The 19216-nt window shown below is 34.9% G+C and overlaps 1 protein-coding gene across 1 annotated transcript in view; it reads left to right on the top strand.

Annotated features, from left to right (window-relative positions):
- LOC129249141 (trissin receptor) overlaps positions 1-19216 on the top strand; it is a 162975-nt gene that overhangs the window by 65819 nt on the left and 77940 nt on the right. The window contains exon 3 of the mRNA XM_054888793.1: positions 600-759. Coding sequence (XP_054744768.1) covers positions 600-759 — 160 coding nt within the window. The remainder of the gene's footprint in view (positions 1-599; positions 760-19216) is intronic.

A 19216-nucleotide genomic window follows, 5' to 3' on the forward strand; every position in this document is an offset into this window, starting at 1 on the left:
TTCCGAATGGTAATCACGCACCAACCCATTCGGCTACGGCGGCCGCCAGCGCAATTTGGTTAAACCTTTCTAAAATTAGAGTCGTTTCAGTTTGCCTTTTTTCCCAGTTGTTCACGCCTCTTGGGAGCACAGGGCCTCGACTTGTGCGTTAGTTACGTTAATCTATTTGCTTTCTGACAGGGTAGGTGATTAGCTTGCCCCTACCAGTCTTCTTTATATTCCAAAGAAAAAATGTTTCGATTCTCACTACATTTGAAATTACTATCAACGCTTATATATTAGAAAAATTTATTTATTGAATTTTTACGATGACATAGTACACCTGGCTCCAATAAACGTGGAATGAGTGTAGGAAATTTCCATTTTTGCTTTTATATTAATAAATTGTTTCATACTTTATTGCCAACATTAGGTAATATAGATATTTCTCCACATTGGGATGGAAAATTATACCTTTAGTTGTGTGGCACCGCAAAGCTAATCGGGTGTTAGCTAATACCATTAATTAATTTCTCTGTTATGTCTTTCTTTTAAATGCTTAAAATTTATTATACATCAAATAATTTCAATGACCTTACGTTTCTCTCTTCTTCACTTAGCTGGGTTTTTGGCGAATTCCTCTGTCGCATGTATCAGTACGTGCATTCGCTCAGTTACACTGCGTCGATTTTCATACTCGTCGTCATATGCATGGAACGCTATTTCGCGATTGTCCATCCGATTACGTGCAAGCAAATTTTAACCGCCGCCAGATTGAGGGTAAGTAAAAAGAATTATACATTACATACAAAGTTTTATACATTTTTTCAGTACTTAAGATTCTCTCAAAAAATATAAAGTATTTCTCTCCATATCAAGTATAAACTCGATTTGCATTTATAGCGATTTTTTCGAAGCTTTATTTTATTATTATTAAATTTTATTATTATTAAAGAAAATTAGTTTTATTTATTTATTTACTCAACTAATTTATTTATTCAAAAAAATAGAATATTTCTGGCGGACTATGAAAAACAGATTAATGCAAAAAAAATAAAATCAAAAATAAATAGGTTCATTGTAATGAATGAAAGAAAAGGTAACATTTCTTATAATTTACAGAAAAGGAATATAAGATAATACTAAGAATTCAGGTCACCTATTTATTTAGTAACATTTTGGTCATTTTGTTGTGCTATCAAATTAAATCAACCGCTATTTGGATTTAAAGAGCGCGTCAACGTAATTCGAGAATATCTCATTCCCTCTGCCATCTTAACGCATACGCGCACATATCTATTACGCACATGGCTTAATATTACTGCCTAATGGATGCATTTAACTCTATAACAAAAAGGGTATCCTTTGTTATTTAATTATTGTTTGTTTCAACTTTTTTTGTTTGCCAATCTGTCGTCGCTCAACTTTTATTAATTTCTATGTGCACCCATTTGGAGGGTCGTTCAAGTTTGAGTTTATCTTTGCTTTGCTAGTTGCCACAGTTCAAAGGTATTTTTGTTGAGTGTTTCAAGTAGACAACCAACAATTTATTAAAATGAGTACGAGACTAAAAGAGGTAGAGTTAGAATTGGAGAACTAACAGATATAATTAATGTCACCCAAGAAAATGGTAGAGCTTTGAAAACGATCTTTAATAAATTTGTGGATACTGACGGTCATTAAAATTGTCCAAGAGGGTCTGAAAATAAGTTAAGTTTTGCTAACTGATTCAGTATAAGACATACAAATACCTGTGGAGTAAATTGTAGTATTGAGTAGATAATAAGAAGTAGTGGTGGCTTCAAGGAATCAAGCTCAGACTCCACCTAATTTAGCCCACAAACTGGTAGAATACTGCGTGAAGAGGAGGCTGCCTTTAAGACGTACATACATTTATTATAAAAAATAAAAATCGTGATTACTAAGAGAACCGAATGCGTTTCACTTTCCAACATTGAATAAATCTCAAAATTATTAATTATTTTTTGAAAATTTTTTCAGTTTACTGGTTCCTATACTCAAGCCTACAAAGGAATCAATTTTTCGAAGTATGTACGGAAATGTCCAAAATAAATATTTGGATCTCTTAAAATAAAAGCGCCCAGTGAACACAAATTTATACATTCTTGCCATTGCTGCTGTTGTAAGGGATAGCTTTCTCCTCTTCCTTCTCTGTTCTTCGCACTGATTTCTCTATCCGAGCAGGCAAGATGGAAAGAGGGTAGAGTCGACACGCATACAGGTACCGCTGTTATCACTGACGGAACCAAGATGGAATCTGGAGTGGGAGCGGGGGTTTTCTCTAAATCAGCCAGCATTTCAGTCTCCTTTCAACTGCCGAAAATGAGCGCCATTTTTCAAGCAGCGGTCTTCGTGATCCTACAAGCATGCAAAATGCTTTGGGATCGCTGTTGGGAGGGAGACATTATTATTTTTTCCGATAGTCAAGCTGCGATCAAGGCCCTGTCGTCGTCGTATTGCAGCTCTCTTCTGGTGAACTCCTGTAAGGAGGAACTCAAACATCGAACGTGCAGAAAACATTTCCCTTATCTGAGTTTCTTGGCACAGGAATATAGAGGGAAATTAAATTGCCGATGAGCTTGCCAGGAAGGGGTCGACAGAACCGGTTTCAGTTGTCCACTTCTCAGACATCAGTGTCCCCTTGACCGTTGTTAAAGGGAAACTACACAATTTCTTTTTAAAAAAAAAGGTCAAGACAGATGGAGGTCTGTTTCATTGTGTGCTATTGCGAAAACACTATGGCCTCAATACGATATAAACAGATTGCTTAAAGTGATGGGAATCCCCCACCATTCAATTTTCAAACTCATTGCGGTGTTCAGTGATCACTGGGTGATCGGAACTCATGCGGAGAAGCTTGGAATTCCTCTATTGCAGAAGCTGTAGGAAAAAGAAGCTGTGGAACACTTTCTCTGCAAATGTCCGGCTCTGGCGGCTAGACGCTTAAGATTCCTTAGCGTGCCCTTTGGGGATGACTTGAAGAAATTCTCCAGCCTAGATCTCTTTTCTCTCCTCCACTACATCAGCAGCACCGGATGGCTGTAGAAGGTTTTCTCTTCCCAAAAAATTTTTCTTTTCACAGGTAGTGATCCACATTATGGTATCAAAACGGCACGTAAGCGCTACTTGAAGTGTGCCTGCGGTACTCTTGCCATCTTACCTACCTACCTAAGGGAAAGCTTTTTAGAAATTCAAAATATTGTGATCGTATCTCGTTGTGATCGATATCTCTTAAAGTATCGCTGAAACAATTTAAAGATTATGCTCGTTGTCACACTAAAAAAATCATGTTTCTGTTTTCTGGTTGTTCAATTCAGTTGTGAGTTACAGGGTGTTAACAATGGCAGTCAACAAAGGGAAACTTCGGTACCTTTTACATATTTTCTTTGATAAGGGCGAAAATGCAAGCCAGACCGCTGAAATTGTGAATGGTGTTTATGGTGCCAATACTCTAACAGCTAATTACGTGTAATTTTGGTTTTGTCGATTCAGTTCAGGTATTTTTTTTGTAAAAAAAGTCGATAAAATCACAGAAATATATATAGAAATGCTGATGTATTGCGATAACGAATATATTAAAAAAAATTTTATGTTAAGGATGTGGATATTAACGATATGTAGTCTAGATTGAATTCAGAAAACGAAATTTCAACTTGAACGACCCTGTAAATATCTTATAAACACACATGGCTTAATATTATTGGTTAATGGGTGTATTTATTTTTGGATGTACTCGTGTAATAAAAAGGATATCTTTTGTGCTGGCATTTAATCATTGTTTGCCTAGACTTTTTTCTTTGCAAGATATCAAAAGCTAATCTGTTGTCTCACAAGTTTTATTAATTTCGATGAGCACACATAGAGGATGGCAATATTAGTGATAATTTTTCAAATATTTCGGGATTTGAACAAAATGTATTACCGAATTTTCGGGACTTGTTCTGGAATACAAATTCTTTAAGTTCTTCATTCAAAAACAATGCAATAAATATATTTTATAACTAACCAAGTCCAAATATGCATTAAAATTTCAATGTAATATAATATTTAGGTCGCGTGTAGTTCGATAACAAGAATTGTACAAGGTGGCGGGAAATTAATAATCTTTTTTAAAGCATTTTTTGTATAAAAATTAAAAAAATAAAAATATGATAGAATATGAAAAATAAGATAAACTAAGTTTGAGTGATAAAGATCCTTCAACAGAGGAAATTTTAAGAAATGTTAACAATTAATTTACAATTTTTACTTAGCTGCTCAAATTGCTCAAAAGCGCGAAAATTTTGACCGTTCGAGCTGTTGAGCAGTGAATAAAATTAAATAATAATTAGTGTATCGTACTGGCCTATGCACGGCTAGCTAAAGCTCTAGTTTCTAAGTCTAATAATGTAATTACTCTAGACTTAGACATAGTCTAATAACCTTAAGAGCAACTCCGAAATGAGAAATATGTATAAATTATTACTACTGCTTTAGAAAACTTAGGGAGTTGTTGATTTTAGATGCCTGAGATACGTAGATAGTTAGGTTAAGTTTGCCAAGTTGCTTATCTAAAAGTCCTAGTTGGCCCTAAAGTCCATTGTAATATCTGCAGTTGATTTCCATCTCCTAACTAAATTACCTTTACCAATTGAATCTTTTTAAGAAGGTAACTAGTCCCTCCAGTGAGACATTTTGCAAATTTCCCAGGTCTTCAAGGAAGGTCAATCGAAGTGTAGGTCAATCACAAAGGAAATCAATTTCTTCTACATTTTTCTACTGGCTAGGCTGCCAATAGTGCAGTGACCCATTATAACGCCTGTAACGACGCTGATAGTTGGTTTGTTGAATCTAAGCGTTGACCAGAGCATTTTGGAGGTCCTGGAGTTAGTAGTCAAAGAGTGGTTTACGCGATTACGCCCATGTCAATGAGAATGTATCGTTCATTTAGAAGAATGCTTATGCCCTCTACCACTCGCTAAAGGTGAAGTTTGAGCCATTTTTGGTTTCGAGCAAACGTTGCGGATTAATTAAAAAGTGAAATATTGATTGGCCACCCTGGTGAATATTGGTAGTCCTAAGATTAGGGGTAAGTCTTGAAATCCTGATCTAAAATTAATCATTAATAAGGAAATGAATACAATAAATTAACTCGGGACTCATCTTAACTAAAGTCGAGATTTTCGAAACTGTAATAAATTCGCGGGACTAGTATCTCTACTACAACTGCCTGTGCTCATCAAATGCAACGCTCACTTCTCGTTTTAAGGGGGGAAGCTGGTCTAGAGCGCAAAAAATGGCCATATTTTATGAATTTATTTTGACTCAACAAAGGAATCAATCGAAAATCTGTGAAATAGGTTTAATAATATAGCTTTCATGGTACAAATACAAAATTTTTCGTCTGAATTAATTTCAAAATGGCCGCTGTCCAGCAGTTCTCCTAAGGCGCCTTTTTTTCTAGTGGGTCCATTGCCGAAGACGTAAACTCCTTAATTTTTGTTCTGGATCAAAAAATAAAATTTTTTTAGTTTCTATATAACAACAGAAATAGACGTACGTAGGATTTTTTCGATATTTTGTTTTTTCGCGAAATGGTGCACGTTTGAACAAAAAGTTACAATTTTCACTATAAAGACGACATAAAATTGTTGATTAAAAAAAAAACTATGTAATATAAATAAAAAATCCTACGTACGTCTCCGGAGAAAGGTATTTCGAATGTATTGTCAAAATTTCGTAAGAATCGGTAAAGATTTGTTCGAGTTATGTCTTCGGCCAGTTTAAAAAAAAGTGATTTCGAGAAAAACGCGTTTAAAGTTGTAAGTAGCGTTCGGGGCATACCTGCGAGGCACTGCCGTCGAATGAAAAATTTGGGCATTTAGACATTTTTGCTGGCATCCCTCATTTGGTATATTATTTCTAAGACCCTAAAGCACCTTTAAAGACAAAAAAAAATTTTTCGATTTTTTCAAAATTCTAGACCAGCTTCCCAGCTAAATTCTAGACCAGCTAATAATAAACTTTTACTAACTCACTAAAATTGAAGTTCAGTGACGTAAATGCAATATTACAAAGATTTTCCATTAGTTGGTTATTTCGTTTAATCAGTACCATAAACTAAATTATTTGTTGAAAATCGCATAAAAATCCAATTAGTTGGGGAGAGAGAGGTGGAAAATCAGTTAGATTAAGTTAGGGTGTATTTGAAAAAGCGCGGCGATATCTAATACCAGGACCTGATGGAGGGTTCAGGGCATAGGCAGTCTAAGTGGTTTATCTTTCTCTCCAGAAAGGTATAAAATAGGCTAGGACTTGCAAAATTGGTATTAGCTTTTGGAGTTTTTGCGAACTGGATGATTAAACTCTAGAGTACATTTTATACAAGTGTATACCTCTCGCCAGACGAAGCCTTCTACATCTAGGGGGTGTGACTCTAAATCTATTAATGGCATGTTTTACTTCCAGAGGTGGTACTCAATTATGGCCCCGCGGTCAAGCATGATAGACCAGATTGGAGGTGACAGCGCATTAAGGCTCGAAAAAATTATAAGTGAAGTAGAGATAGAAAAAGTACTTCCGTATGCATCATTTTTTTCTTTTTTTAATTTTTTATCTGGGGCTTAAACGACTAAATCAATCGTGTTTTTTTTATTCATAAGCATTTCTGATAAGTAAATCTAGACCACATTCCTACAGATTGTCCCTTAGATTTCTGCCTAAAGAATGTTTTTTTGAAATAGTTTAGGAACAATTTGTATGAAAATGATAAACCTTCTTCCCAAATTTAGCCTGATAAGTGTCCATCATTATTAATAAGAAGAAAATAAGTTCACTTTTTTTTTGTATATTTCCATCGCATTTCATGATTTAATAAAGTCAAATTTGGAAACGTTGGTGTCCAGTCCTAAGAACTTCTGACACATTTGCCAGCGATCGGGTGGTTCGGCATTGTCTCTGAGCTCTCATTGTTTTTTGGCTTGCAAGCATGAGATTTTTTAAAATTTTTTTTTTTTGTTAAATAATTTTGTTACAATAAAAATTTTTACAAAATAATAATTTACAAAATAAAAATTTTTACAAAATTTTTTATTGTAACAAAATTATTTAACAAAAAAAAAAAATTTTAAAAAATCTCATGCTTGCAAGCCAAAAAACAATGAGAGCTCAGAGACAATGCCGAACCACCCGATCGCTGGCAAATGTGTCAGAAGTTCTTAGGACTGGACACCAACGTTTCCAAATTTGACTTTATTAAATCATGAAATGCGATGGAAATATACAAAAAAAAAGTGAACTTATTTTCTTCTTATTAATAATGATGGACACTTATCAGACTAAATTTGGGAAGAAGGTTTATCATTTTCATACAAATTGTTCCTAAACTATTTCAAAAAAACATTCTTTAGGCAGAAATCTAAGGGACAATCTGTAGGAATGTGGTCTAGATTTACTTATCAGAAATGCTTATGAATAAAAAAAACACGATTGATTTAGTCGTTTAAGCCCCAGATAAAAAATTAAAAAAAGAAAAAAATGATGCATACGGAAGTACTTTTTCTATCTCTACTTCACTTATAATTTTTTCGAGCCTTAATGCGCTGTCACCTCCAATCTGGTCTATCATGCTTGACCGCGGGGCCATAATTGAGTACCACCTCTGGAAGTAAAACATGCCATTAATAGATTTAGAGTCACACCCCCTAGATGTAGAAGGCTTCGTCTGGCGAGAGGTATACACTTGTATAAAATGTACTCTAGAGTTTAATCATCCAGTTCGCAAAAACTCCAAAAGCTAATACCAATTTTGCAAGTCCTAGCCTATTTTATACCTTTCTGGAGAGAAAGATAAACCACTTAGACTGCCTATGCCCTGAACCCTCCATCAGGTCCTGGTATTAGATATCGCCGCGCTTTTTCAAATACACCCTAACTTAATCTAACTGATTTTCCACCTCTCTCTCCCCAACTAATTGGATTTTTATGCGATTTTCAACAAATAATTTAGTTTATGGTACTGATTAAACGAAATAACCAACTAATGGAAAATCTTTGTAATATTGCATTTACGTCACTGAACTTCAATTTTAGTGAGTTAGTAAAAGTTTATTATTAGCTGGTCTAGAATTTAGCTGGGAAGCTGGTCTAGAATTTTGAAAAAATCGAAAAATTTTTTTTTGTCTTTAAAGGTGCTTTAGGGTCTTAGAAATAATATACCAAATGAGGGATGCCAGCAAAAATGTCTAAATGCCCAAATTTTTCATTCGACGGCAGTGCCTCGCAGGTATGCCCCGAACGCTACTTACAACTTTAAACGCGTTTTTCTCGAAATCACTTTTTTTTAAACTGGCCGAAGACATAACTCGAACAAATCTTTACCGATTCTTACGAAATTTTGACAATACATTCGAAATACCTTTCTCCGGAGACGTACGTAGGATTTTTTATTTATATTACATAGTTTTTTTTTTAATCAACAATTTTATGTCGTCTTTATAGTGAAAATTGTAACTTTTTGTTCAAACGTGCACCATTTCGCGAAAAAACAAAATATCGAAAAAATCCTACGTACGTCTATTTCTGTTGTTATATAGAAACCAAAAAAAAATTATTTTTTGATCCAGAACAAAAATTAAGGAGTTTACGTCTTCGGCAATGGACCCACTAGAAAAAAAGGCGCCTTAGGAGAACTGCTGGACAGCGGCCATTTTGAAATTAATTCAGACGAAAAATTTTGTATTTGTACCATGAAAGCTATATTATTAAACCTATTTCACAGATTTTCGATTGATTCCTTTGTTGAGTCAAAATAAATTCATAAAATATGGCCATTTTTTGCGCTCTAGACCAGCTTCCCCCCTTAAAACGAGAAGTGAGCGTTGCATTTGATGAGCACAGGCAGTTGTAGTAGAGATACTAGTCCCGCGAATTTATTACAGTTTCGAAAATCTCGACTTTAGTTAAGATGAGTCCCGAGTTAATTTATTGTATTCATTTCCTTATTAATGATTAATTTTAGATCAGGATTTCAAGACTTACCCCTAATCTTAGGACTACCAATATTCACCAGGGTGGCCAATCAATATTTCACTTTTTAATTAATCCGCAACGTTTGCTCGAAACCAAAAATGGCTCAAACTTCACCTTTAGCGAGTGGTAGAGGGCATAAGCATTCTTCTAAATGAACGATACATTCTCATTGACATGGGCGTAATCGCGTAAACCACTCTTTGACTACTAACTCCAGGACCTCCAAAATGCTCTGGTCAACGCTTAGATTCAACAAACCAACTATCAGCGTCGTTACAGGCGTTATAATGGGTCACTGCACTATTGGCAGCCTAGCCAGTAGAAAAATGTAGAAGAAATTGATTTCCTTTGTGATTGACCTACACTTCGATTGACCTTCCTTGAAGACCTGGGAAATTTGCAAAATGTCTCACTGGAGGGACTAGTTACCTTCTTAAAAAGATTCAATTGGTAAAGGTAATTTAGTTAGGAGATGGAAATCAACTGCAGATATTACAATGGACTTTAGGGCCAACTAGGACTTTTAGATAAGCAACTTGGCAAACTTAACCTAACTATCTACGTATCTCAGGCATCTAAAATCAACAACTCCCTAAGTTTTCTAAAGCAGTAGTAATAATTTATACATATTTCTCATTTCGGAGTTGCTCTTAAGGTTATTAGACTATGTCTAAGTCTAGAGTAATTACATTATTAGACTTAGAAACTAGAGCTTTAGCTAGCCGTGCATAGGCCAGTACGATACACTAATTATTATTTAATTTTATTCACTGCTCAACAGCTCGAACGGTCAAAATTTTCGCGCTTTTGAGCAATTTGAGCAGCTAAGTAAAAATTGTAAATTAATTGTTAACATTTCTTAAAATTTCCTCTGTTGAAGGATCTTTATCACTCAAACTTAGTTTATCTTATTTTTCATATTCTATCATATTTTTATTTTTTTAATTTTTATACAAAAAATGCTTTAAAAAAGATTATTAATTTCCCGCCACCTTGTACAATTCTTGTTATCGAACTACACGCGACCTAAATATTATATTACATTGAAATTTTAATGCATATTTGGACTTGGTTAGTTATAAAATATATTTATTGCATTGTTTTTGAATGAAGAACTTAAAGAATTTGTATTCCAGAACAAGTCCCGAAAATTCGGTAATACATTTTGTTCAAATCCCGAAATATTTGAAAAATTATCACTAATATTGCCATCCTCTATGTGTGCTCATCGAAATTAATAAAACTTGTGAGACAACAGATTAGCTTTTGATATCTTGCAAAGAAAAAAGTCTAGGCAAACAATGATTAAATGCCAGCACAAAAGATATCCTTTTTATTACACGAGTACATCCAAAAATAAATACACCCATTAACCAATAATATTAAGCCATGTGTGTTTATAAGATATTTACAGGGTCGTTCAAGTTGAAATTTCGTTTTCTGAATTCAATCTAGACTACATATCGTTAATATCCACATCCTTAACATAAAATTTTTTTTAATATATTCGTTATCGCAATACATCAGCATTTCTATATATATTTCTGTGATTTTATCGACTTTTTTTACAAAAAAAATACCTGAACTGAATCGACAAAACCAAAATTACACGTAATTAGCTGTTAGAGTATTGGCACCATAAACACCATTCACAATTTCAGCGGTCTGGCTTGCATTTTCGCCCTTATCAAAGAAAATATGTAAAAGGTACCGAAGTTTCCCTTTGTTGACTGCCATTGTTAACACCCTGTAACTCACAACTGAATTGAACAACCAGAAAACAGAAACATGATTTTTTTAGTGTGACAACGAGCATAATCTTTAAATTGTTTCAGCGATACTTTAAGAGATATCGATCACAACGAGATACGATCACAATATTTTGAATTTCTAAAAAGCTTTCCCTTAGGTAGGTAGGTAAGATGGCAAGAGTACCCCAGGCACACTTCAAGTAGCGCTTACGTGCCGTTTTGATACCATAATGTGGATCACTACCTGTGAAAAGAAAAATTTTTTGGGAAGAGAAAACCTTCTACAGCCATCCGGTGCTGCTGATGTAGTGGAGGAGAGAAAAGAGATCTAGGCTGGAGAATTTCTTCAAGTCATCCCCAAAGGGCACGCTAAGGAATCTGAAACGCCTGGCTGCCAGAGCCGGACATTTGCAGAGAAAGTGTTCCACAGTATCTTTTTCCTACAGCTTCTGCAATAGAGGAATTCCAAGCTTCTCCGCATGAGTTCCGATCACCCAGTGATCACTGAACACCGCAATGAGTTTGAAAATTGAATGGTGGGGGATTCCCATCACTTTAAGCAATAAAAATTTGTAAAATTTTGTAAAATTTTTTTTTTAATTTTTCAGATGTATTTGAAGTCGAAAATATTTAAAACACATGTTTTTCATATTTATAGATAAAAAATGCTTTTAAAATTTTTTTTTATTTTATGTTAAAAAATTAAAAAAAAAAAAATATTTTGTTCATTTTTTTTGTCATTTGTAAAAAATTCACTCCCTCAGATTTTCTTCTTATTTTCTTTATTTATAGCTAAGACTATATTCAGTAATAATCAGGCAACGCATAGAGTGCTAACAACTCAATTTTACGGTCGTAGTGCGTACCTCTCTTTAATATTACAACAGCCACAGATATCAGTCGTCAATCGCCTTTTACTGCCTCGCCACCTCTGAAGCAAAATACTCGTAGCTCAATAAGGGGTTTTGACCAACATTGGTCAATAAACTAACTTTATGAACAAGCAATGATGTTTTGTGAATGATGTGAAGATTATCCGTGTTGAAAGAGCTACAATATTGATTGCTGTTGAAGAAGACTTTCTTCCAAAAACTCGGCTCAACTTCTTCAGTCTGAAGGATTTTCCGTAGGCCACGCAACTCGGTTGGCCTCTTTACAATGATCTTTGTATCAACTGCATTTTGTATGGAAACATGTGAAGATCTCTTGCTTTAAAATCTTCCTGAAAATGGTTCTATTGATGCCTATTTTCTGTACTCTGCAGCTATGTGGGACATTTGTCTATTTGGATACACTTTTGCTGACAGCTGTAATATTTTCATTGAAGCGACAGGTATTATATAGTGGAATTACTGCTATATCCATGTGCTGGGACTAACTGATGAATTGATTAGCTTTTAGCTGTAGTATGGTGGCGTAATTTGGTGAAATAGGCAGGCTGAGTTATCAAAAGCTGATTGGTTATTTTAAATGTTTTTGTTTATTTTCACTCTTCCATTGTACACCGTTCTGGGCTGTTGTTTTTGCGCCGCCCCAAGTGAAGCCGGCATCTGCTACTTCGAGCATTATCGATCTTTGCCAAGTGATCTGTGGCTGTCCGTGAGCTCTGCTTACTTACGGGTTCCAGTCAAGTGCCATTCTCGTCATACTATCTGGTGGTTTTCTAAGCGTGTGACCTATCCATCGACACTTTCTGCGTTTGTGTTGCCACATGATGGGCTCCTCATTCGCTGATCTCCACAATGCGTCATTGTTAATGTGTTCGGCCAGAATATTCTACAGATGATGCGGAGGCATTTGTTGATGAAAGATTATAGCGTCTGTGTGATGCTGTTGGAGACCAGCTTTGGTGCACTTCCATACAACAATACTGACTTCACTAAATGATGAGCTAAATATTCGCAGTTTAATGTGCTATCGAATGTAGAACGACAATATTTCCATATTTAGCTGAAATTTTACTGAACCGAAATTTAAAAAAAATTATGAAATGATGTCACGGATTGGTTGAGAATTTTCCTATTTGTTTAATAGTTTCTTTGCCCAAATTAGACTGTGTATCCTATGCAAGTCAAAACTTTTCAAGTGCGCTTTAGTGTTTCCAGATGCACTGTATTTATTCGAGGAAATTTACATTAGAGCCAGCAAAATAGTAAAATCCAGAAAATATACGCTGTAATATAATACAAACCAGAAAATTTTGCTATTTACATTTCCAAAAATAACACGCATTAATTTTCCAACACTTTGAATTTATGGGGGCTTCTGTGCCTTCATAGAATTTAATCTCTATCATTACTTATAATTATTTTTTTTTGTATTTTTTTTTTTTTTTGTTTTTCTTTGTTGAATTTTAAATTGAAAATGTTTTCCATTGCACATTGCGGTGGCAGTAAATTAATTTTAATAGCAGCAATTGGTGAAATTTCGTGTTTGTGCACATGAGAATGTCTGTCTGTGCCAAAACAAATCATTCTATTGACCTAGTAGGGCAGCGGCAAAAACAAAAATGCAGACATACAAATATAAAAATATCAAAAAAAAAAAAAGTATATATGAATGCATGAAAACGTGCGTATGTGCGTGCGCCACACACGCGCGCCTTCATATTAATATTGGTGTGAAAGGGCAAATCATAGGACTCAAGCACGCAAGGCCAAGTACAAGCCTTATATTTTGTGCACGCACGCTTAAAGCAACAACAACAACAACAATAGTAGTAACAAAAAACCTAAGCTAGTCGGTGGGTGTGTGGGTGAAAGGGAGGCAAGAGTAGTGACATCGTCATTAGTTCTGACGCCGGCGGCTGCATTCGACATCACCGCCGAAATGAACTGCGGCATTGCAATGGCACGTTTTCAAAATTTATCGACGCCACAAACAGCCGTCGGCGGCTTGATGGCGGGCGCTGGAGAAGGTGTAATGAATGAATAGATGTGTGTAGAAAATTTCAAATTACAATGGTGTTTATTTGCCGTCATTTTGCAGGCATGTGTGCGTGAAGTATATAAATTACTACAATGTTTACATTTAAGTGCATATATAAATTAGTGTAAGTGTGCGTGCGTGTGCGTGAGTGTACTAGCTGCAAAAATTTAATGAGCGCAGCTGGCACATTCAGCCGGCGAATATTCATTACGCCAGCTAATTGCGCCGAAAAATTTTGTTGTCCGTACTTGCATATAGACAATTAGACAATTCTTTTACTTTTTACGAAGGGTTGATATAATAAATTTAAAAATAAGAGATGTCTGTCTGTATAAAATAAACTCTAGTAATAAACCATTATTTGCCATACAAATCGCTCATTTGCTGGAAGAAGGCCATAACTCTCGAAATCTAAAATCCGAGCAAAACAGCTTCAAAGTTCTACAAAAATTCTAATTATTTGCAAATAAAAAAATTCTGAAGCAAATATAGTAATGAAAAATAACAAAATGGCGGCCGCCGTAGCCGAATGGGTTGGTGCGTGATTACCATTCGGAATTCACAGAGAGATCGTTGGTTCGAATCTCGGTGAAAGCAAAATTAATAAAAAAAAAAACATTTTTCTAATAGCGGTCGCCCCTCGGCAGACAATGGCAAACCTCCGAGTGTATTTCTGCCATGAAAAAGCTCCTCATAAAAATATCTGCCGTTCGGAGTCGGCTTGAAACTGTAGGTCCCTCCATTTGTGAAACAACATCAACACGCACACCACAAATAGGAGGAGGAGCTCGGCCGAGCACCTAACAGAAGTGTATGCGCCAATTATTTACTTTTTATTTATTAATAATAAAAACTAACAAAAAAAATATATATATTCGAATAGCTTGGAACATGATGGAAAGAATAATGAGATGGCTCCTATCGTGGTCCCGTTACTTTGCTCTCAGCGAATTTGACAACGAGTTACCTGATTTTAGCTCCAGTATGGCCAGATTACCATTTTCGTAACTTGATTTAGCATTTTGGTTTTGTTATTTAGTCTCGGAGTTTTTGTTCTTCCTTCATCACATTTTTCTAGGCTGTTCTAATTAAAAGTAATGTTTATAATTTTGTAAAATATACATTTTTAATAATTAGTTAAATAATTCACTCAGTTTTTTTATTTAGCTTTACTTTTTTTTAACAGCTGGTGGCATTGTCCGCGATTGCAGGTGTTGTTCTTCTGCTTTCGGCAGTCAAATCTTTCTCTCGCTACTGCAGTGTTACCTAGCTCTGGATATAAAAACGCACTAAAATGCCCATTCAAAGAAAATAACACAACTATTTTTAAATTGTAAAGAACTTTATATGCGTGACAAATTGTCTTTAGAATGTGCTTGTTTTTTAAATAAATTCATCTATAATTACTATTGATTATATTATCTCTAAAGCTTTTTCTATGATTGGATTTTTACGTCGTAATACGGAAGACTTTTCAGATCCCTTGACTTTGAAAGCACTCTACGTCTCCTTAATTCGAAGCCGACTAGATTATTGTTCTCTAATATGGAACCCATTCTACCAATGTCATATAAATAAGATTGAAAGAGTCCAAAAAGTCTTTACCAAATATGCGTTGTGTAAGCTGCGCTGGCCTAAAGGGCTCCCTAGTTATATAGGCAGACGCAAATTGATTGGACTGAAAAGCCTTGAGGACAGACGAATCTACTTTTCGATTCTCTTCGTGTATAATCTTTTAAATTTCAACATAAATTGTTGTGAGTTACAGAGTCTAATTACATATCAAACAAAGCACCATGATTTAAGGCAGGTTCGTTTATTTGTAGATCAACGGTATAGAACTAACTATGCCCTCAATGAACCAATGGTGAGATGCATTCGATTCTGCAACAACTATCCTAGCCTCGACTTTAGACTAAGTTTATACAATTTTAGGCAACAATTGTTTATAACCCTTAACTAATAATTAAAAATTATTTAATATAGTCTGTGAGAATTATTTGTAGACTGAATAAACGAAATAAATAAATGTATAAATGCAAAATTTAATTTATGAGTTTTTTTTGTTAAGCGAGACTCTTTTGTTAAGAGAACGACTTATTTGCGTTATTTGAGGTTATGTAACTAGATTCGGTACTCTTTTGGTAAAAATGTCAGTATGGTTTCTTTAGTATTTTCTGGTATTTTGTTGCTTATTTTTACTCTGCATACACCTCTAGATGCCCTATGCCCAACTAAGGATTGATGGCTGGAAGAAACGATTACACCTCTATGGTTTTAATCTGCATTCAGTAAATTAAAACGCCTTTTAAAATGTGTAAAAAGTTATCAATCCTAAGAAGAGTTGAGAGAGGGACATTTAATATTCTTGCCTAACCTTAAAAGGAACAAAAAATTAAGTTCACACTTTCAAAATATCAAATTTTATAAGAACCAACCAATTTTCATTAGCACTAAAGTCTTCTCAGAGTGGCCTTTTTTAACCTTCTTTTGTATAATAATACAGTTTTTTTTAGCTTAAAGTTTCGGTAGCTTTAAATTAAAAAAAAAATACACAAACATGAAACTTCAAAATTTTCGCATTTTCGGTATAAAAAGGCTGTAAATTTATTGCGAAGAGCAAATAGTTGGCAATACTGCACAACTTGGAAAAACGTGACGCCACGTACTCTCTGATGGGCGCAATCTTCTTTCTATCATTGTTGAGCTTGGAAAAGTATTCAAACGTCAAACGAGGAAATAAAAATTTCGAAATTCAAAATTAAAACAGAAAAAAATTTGGAAAATAATTCGATTAAAACTATAATAAATTTATTTAGAAAAATTTCGAAAATTTTTAGGACTTCAGAGTAAATTAAAATACGAATTTGCCACTAAAAGCTCCAATTATTTACAAATAAAATAGGTGAAAAAATTATTACTTAAAAATAAAGAAAGGATACAGGGAAAAAATATTGAAAAGATACGCGGAGAAACCTTCAAAATTAATTCGAAATTAACAAAGGAAGTCACAATTTTTAAACCTATATAAAATTTAAAACTTCGGAAAGTTTCATATACTTCAGCAAAAATTAAGACAAAAGTTTTCAGCTAAAAAATTTAATATGATTATAAATCGAAAAGCTCCAAAATAAATATAATTATAAAAAAATAAAAAAAGAATTTGTCACCGGAAAGTAGAAATTGCAAACTCTAAAAGCTCTGAGTATTTAAAATAATTAGAAAGAATAAAAAATAATTTATAAAGAAATAAAAAAAATTTAAACCAACTAAAACTTGCAAAAAGCAAAAACAAAAAAACACGTTTCTACTAGCTTGACATATAGTACAAATATGAGTTTTGAATTTACTATGCCTTCCTTCGATAAAAGTAAAGACGCGTTTTCGTCTAATGGACAGTGTTAATGCACATATATGGCCATACATTTTTTTCTCACCATAAATTCACACTTATCTTGGCACACGCTTATGGCACTCTTGCAGCAAATAAATAAAATGTTATATGGAAGGATTTTATGGAGTATAAGCTCCTTTAATCCGCATATTAAATAGCACTTACACGCTGCTTTTAGGCTACGTGATTCATCATGCGTGAGGTTTGTCTTAAACTCACAGCCTGCGATTTTCTATACAACTCGTTCCTCCGACTAAGAGAGCTATGAACGGAATAAGCGACAGAATTATTAGGTGCGCAACTAAGTTCCCGCTGTTTGCCAATAGATGCCGCTAGCAGTGTGTGCTAGTCGATTCTTGCATAACCTAAACGTCGTAAACCAAGCTTTGACATATGGTAAACAAACTGCTTCGACACATTAGTGATTTTGTTTTAGTATCATACACTTTTGGTTTTGTCAAAATGTCTGATTTTATGAAGAATAATCGTCATTTGCGGGAAGTGTTGATTTTTCTCTTTCATTCGAAAAAACGGCGGCTGAAGCGCATCGAGAGCTACAAAAAGTTTACGGAGTTGCTGCTTTAAGTGCCGAGATTGGTTTCGTCACTTCAAAGACAGTGATTTTAATGTTGACGACCGTCCGCGTGAAGGAAGGCCAAAAACCTTCGAAGACGCATTGCTCAATGAGGATCCATATCAAACGTAAGAAGAGTTTGCTTCAGTAGTAGGAGTTACCCGCCAATCCATTTCCAAGCAATTGCATGCTTTGGGATTGATTCAGAAACTGGGGACTTGGGTTCCTTATGAGTTATGATAAAACCAAGGGATGTTGAACGACGTTTTTTCGTCTATGAACAACTGCTCCAGCGGCAAAAAAGGAAGGGTTTTCTTTATCGCATCGTGACGGGTAATGGAAAATGGATTCATTACAGCAATCCAAAGAAACTAAAGTCATAGGGACTGTCCGGTCATGCTTCTACGTCGTCGCTTCGTCCGAATATTCACGCTGCGACGGTTATGCTATGTACTTAGTGGGACCAAGTTGGTGTTGTTTATTAGGAACTGTTAAAACCAAGCGAACCCATCACTGGAGATCGGTATCGACTTGAATTGAAGCGATTGAGCCGAGCACTGCGCGAGAAGCGGCCGCAATACACGGAGAGGCATGAAAAAGTGATTCTACAGCATGACAACGCTCGGCCTCACGTTGCCAAACCCATTACAACCGCCCTTGAAACACTGAAATGTGAAATCCTACCTCACCCGCCAAATTCTCCAGATATTGCGCCGTCCGATTATCACCTGTTCCGATCGATGGCTCATTGTCTAGCTGACCAGGAGTTCCATTCATATGAAGAGATCAAAAAATGACTTGATCCGTGGATAGTCTCAAAAGATGAACAGTTTTATCGCGCAGGTATACGAGATCTACCACAACAATGGGAAAAAGTAGTAGCCAGCGATCAATGATTCACTTGTAACCAGTTTTTCAGAATAATGTCGTATTTTCATAAAAAAACAGCCAGAACTTAGTTGCGCACTTAATATTATTTTTTTATTGTTGGAGAAATTGCAAAAAAGAAACAAATACGGTAAAAAATAAGTATAGTATAAAGAAACACCCTTTGACGTGCATTTTTATTATTGCATATTTCACTCTTATTCTTCTAAAACCTGTCTATTTTCTATTTATTTATTTATTTAAGTCTTTGAATTACATTCCTTACGGACTATGATACCAAAGTAACTTAGATTAAACCAACACATTGGCTGTAAAGTCCCGGGCCTAACTTATAGATGACTCTAACTTTATTACATTCGCCTTTTTTTCAGGTAGCCAACCTTAAAAAGACAATTGTTAGAATTTCATGATACCCTATTCATTAGTTCGTGAGTTATTGTGCTAAGAGTGTCGCTACTTTTGTTCTTTTCCAATGGATCAAAAAGAATTTCGTGTTTAGTTTTACACTGCTTCTTGATGGGAAAAAATACCATTAATGCGAGGCAGTGGCTTGAAAAGCGGAGCTCCCAGCTCCATCACAAACAATCATAAAACGATGGCCTGCTGACTTCAAACTTCAGATATTGTACAATGATTGAATTCTTATTTTTTGAAGGCTTAAAAGCAAAGGAA

The sequence above is a fragment of the Anastrepha obliqua genome, chromosome 5, assembly GCF_027943255.1.
Source record: "Anastrepha obliqua isolate idAnaObli1 chromosome 5, idAnaObli1_1.0, whole genome shotgun sequence".
NCBI lineage: Eukaryota > Metazoa > Arthropoda > Insecta > Diptera > Tephritidae > Anastrepha > Anastrepha obliqua.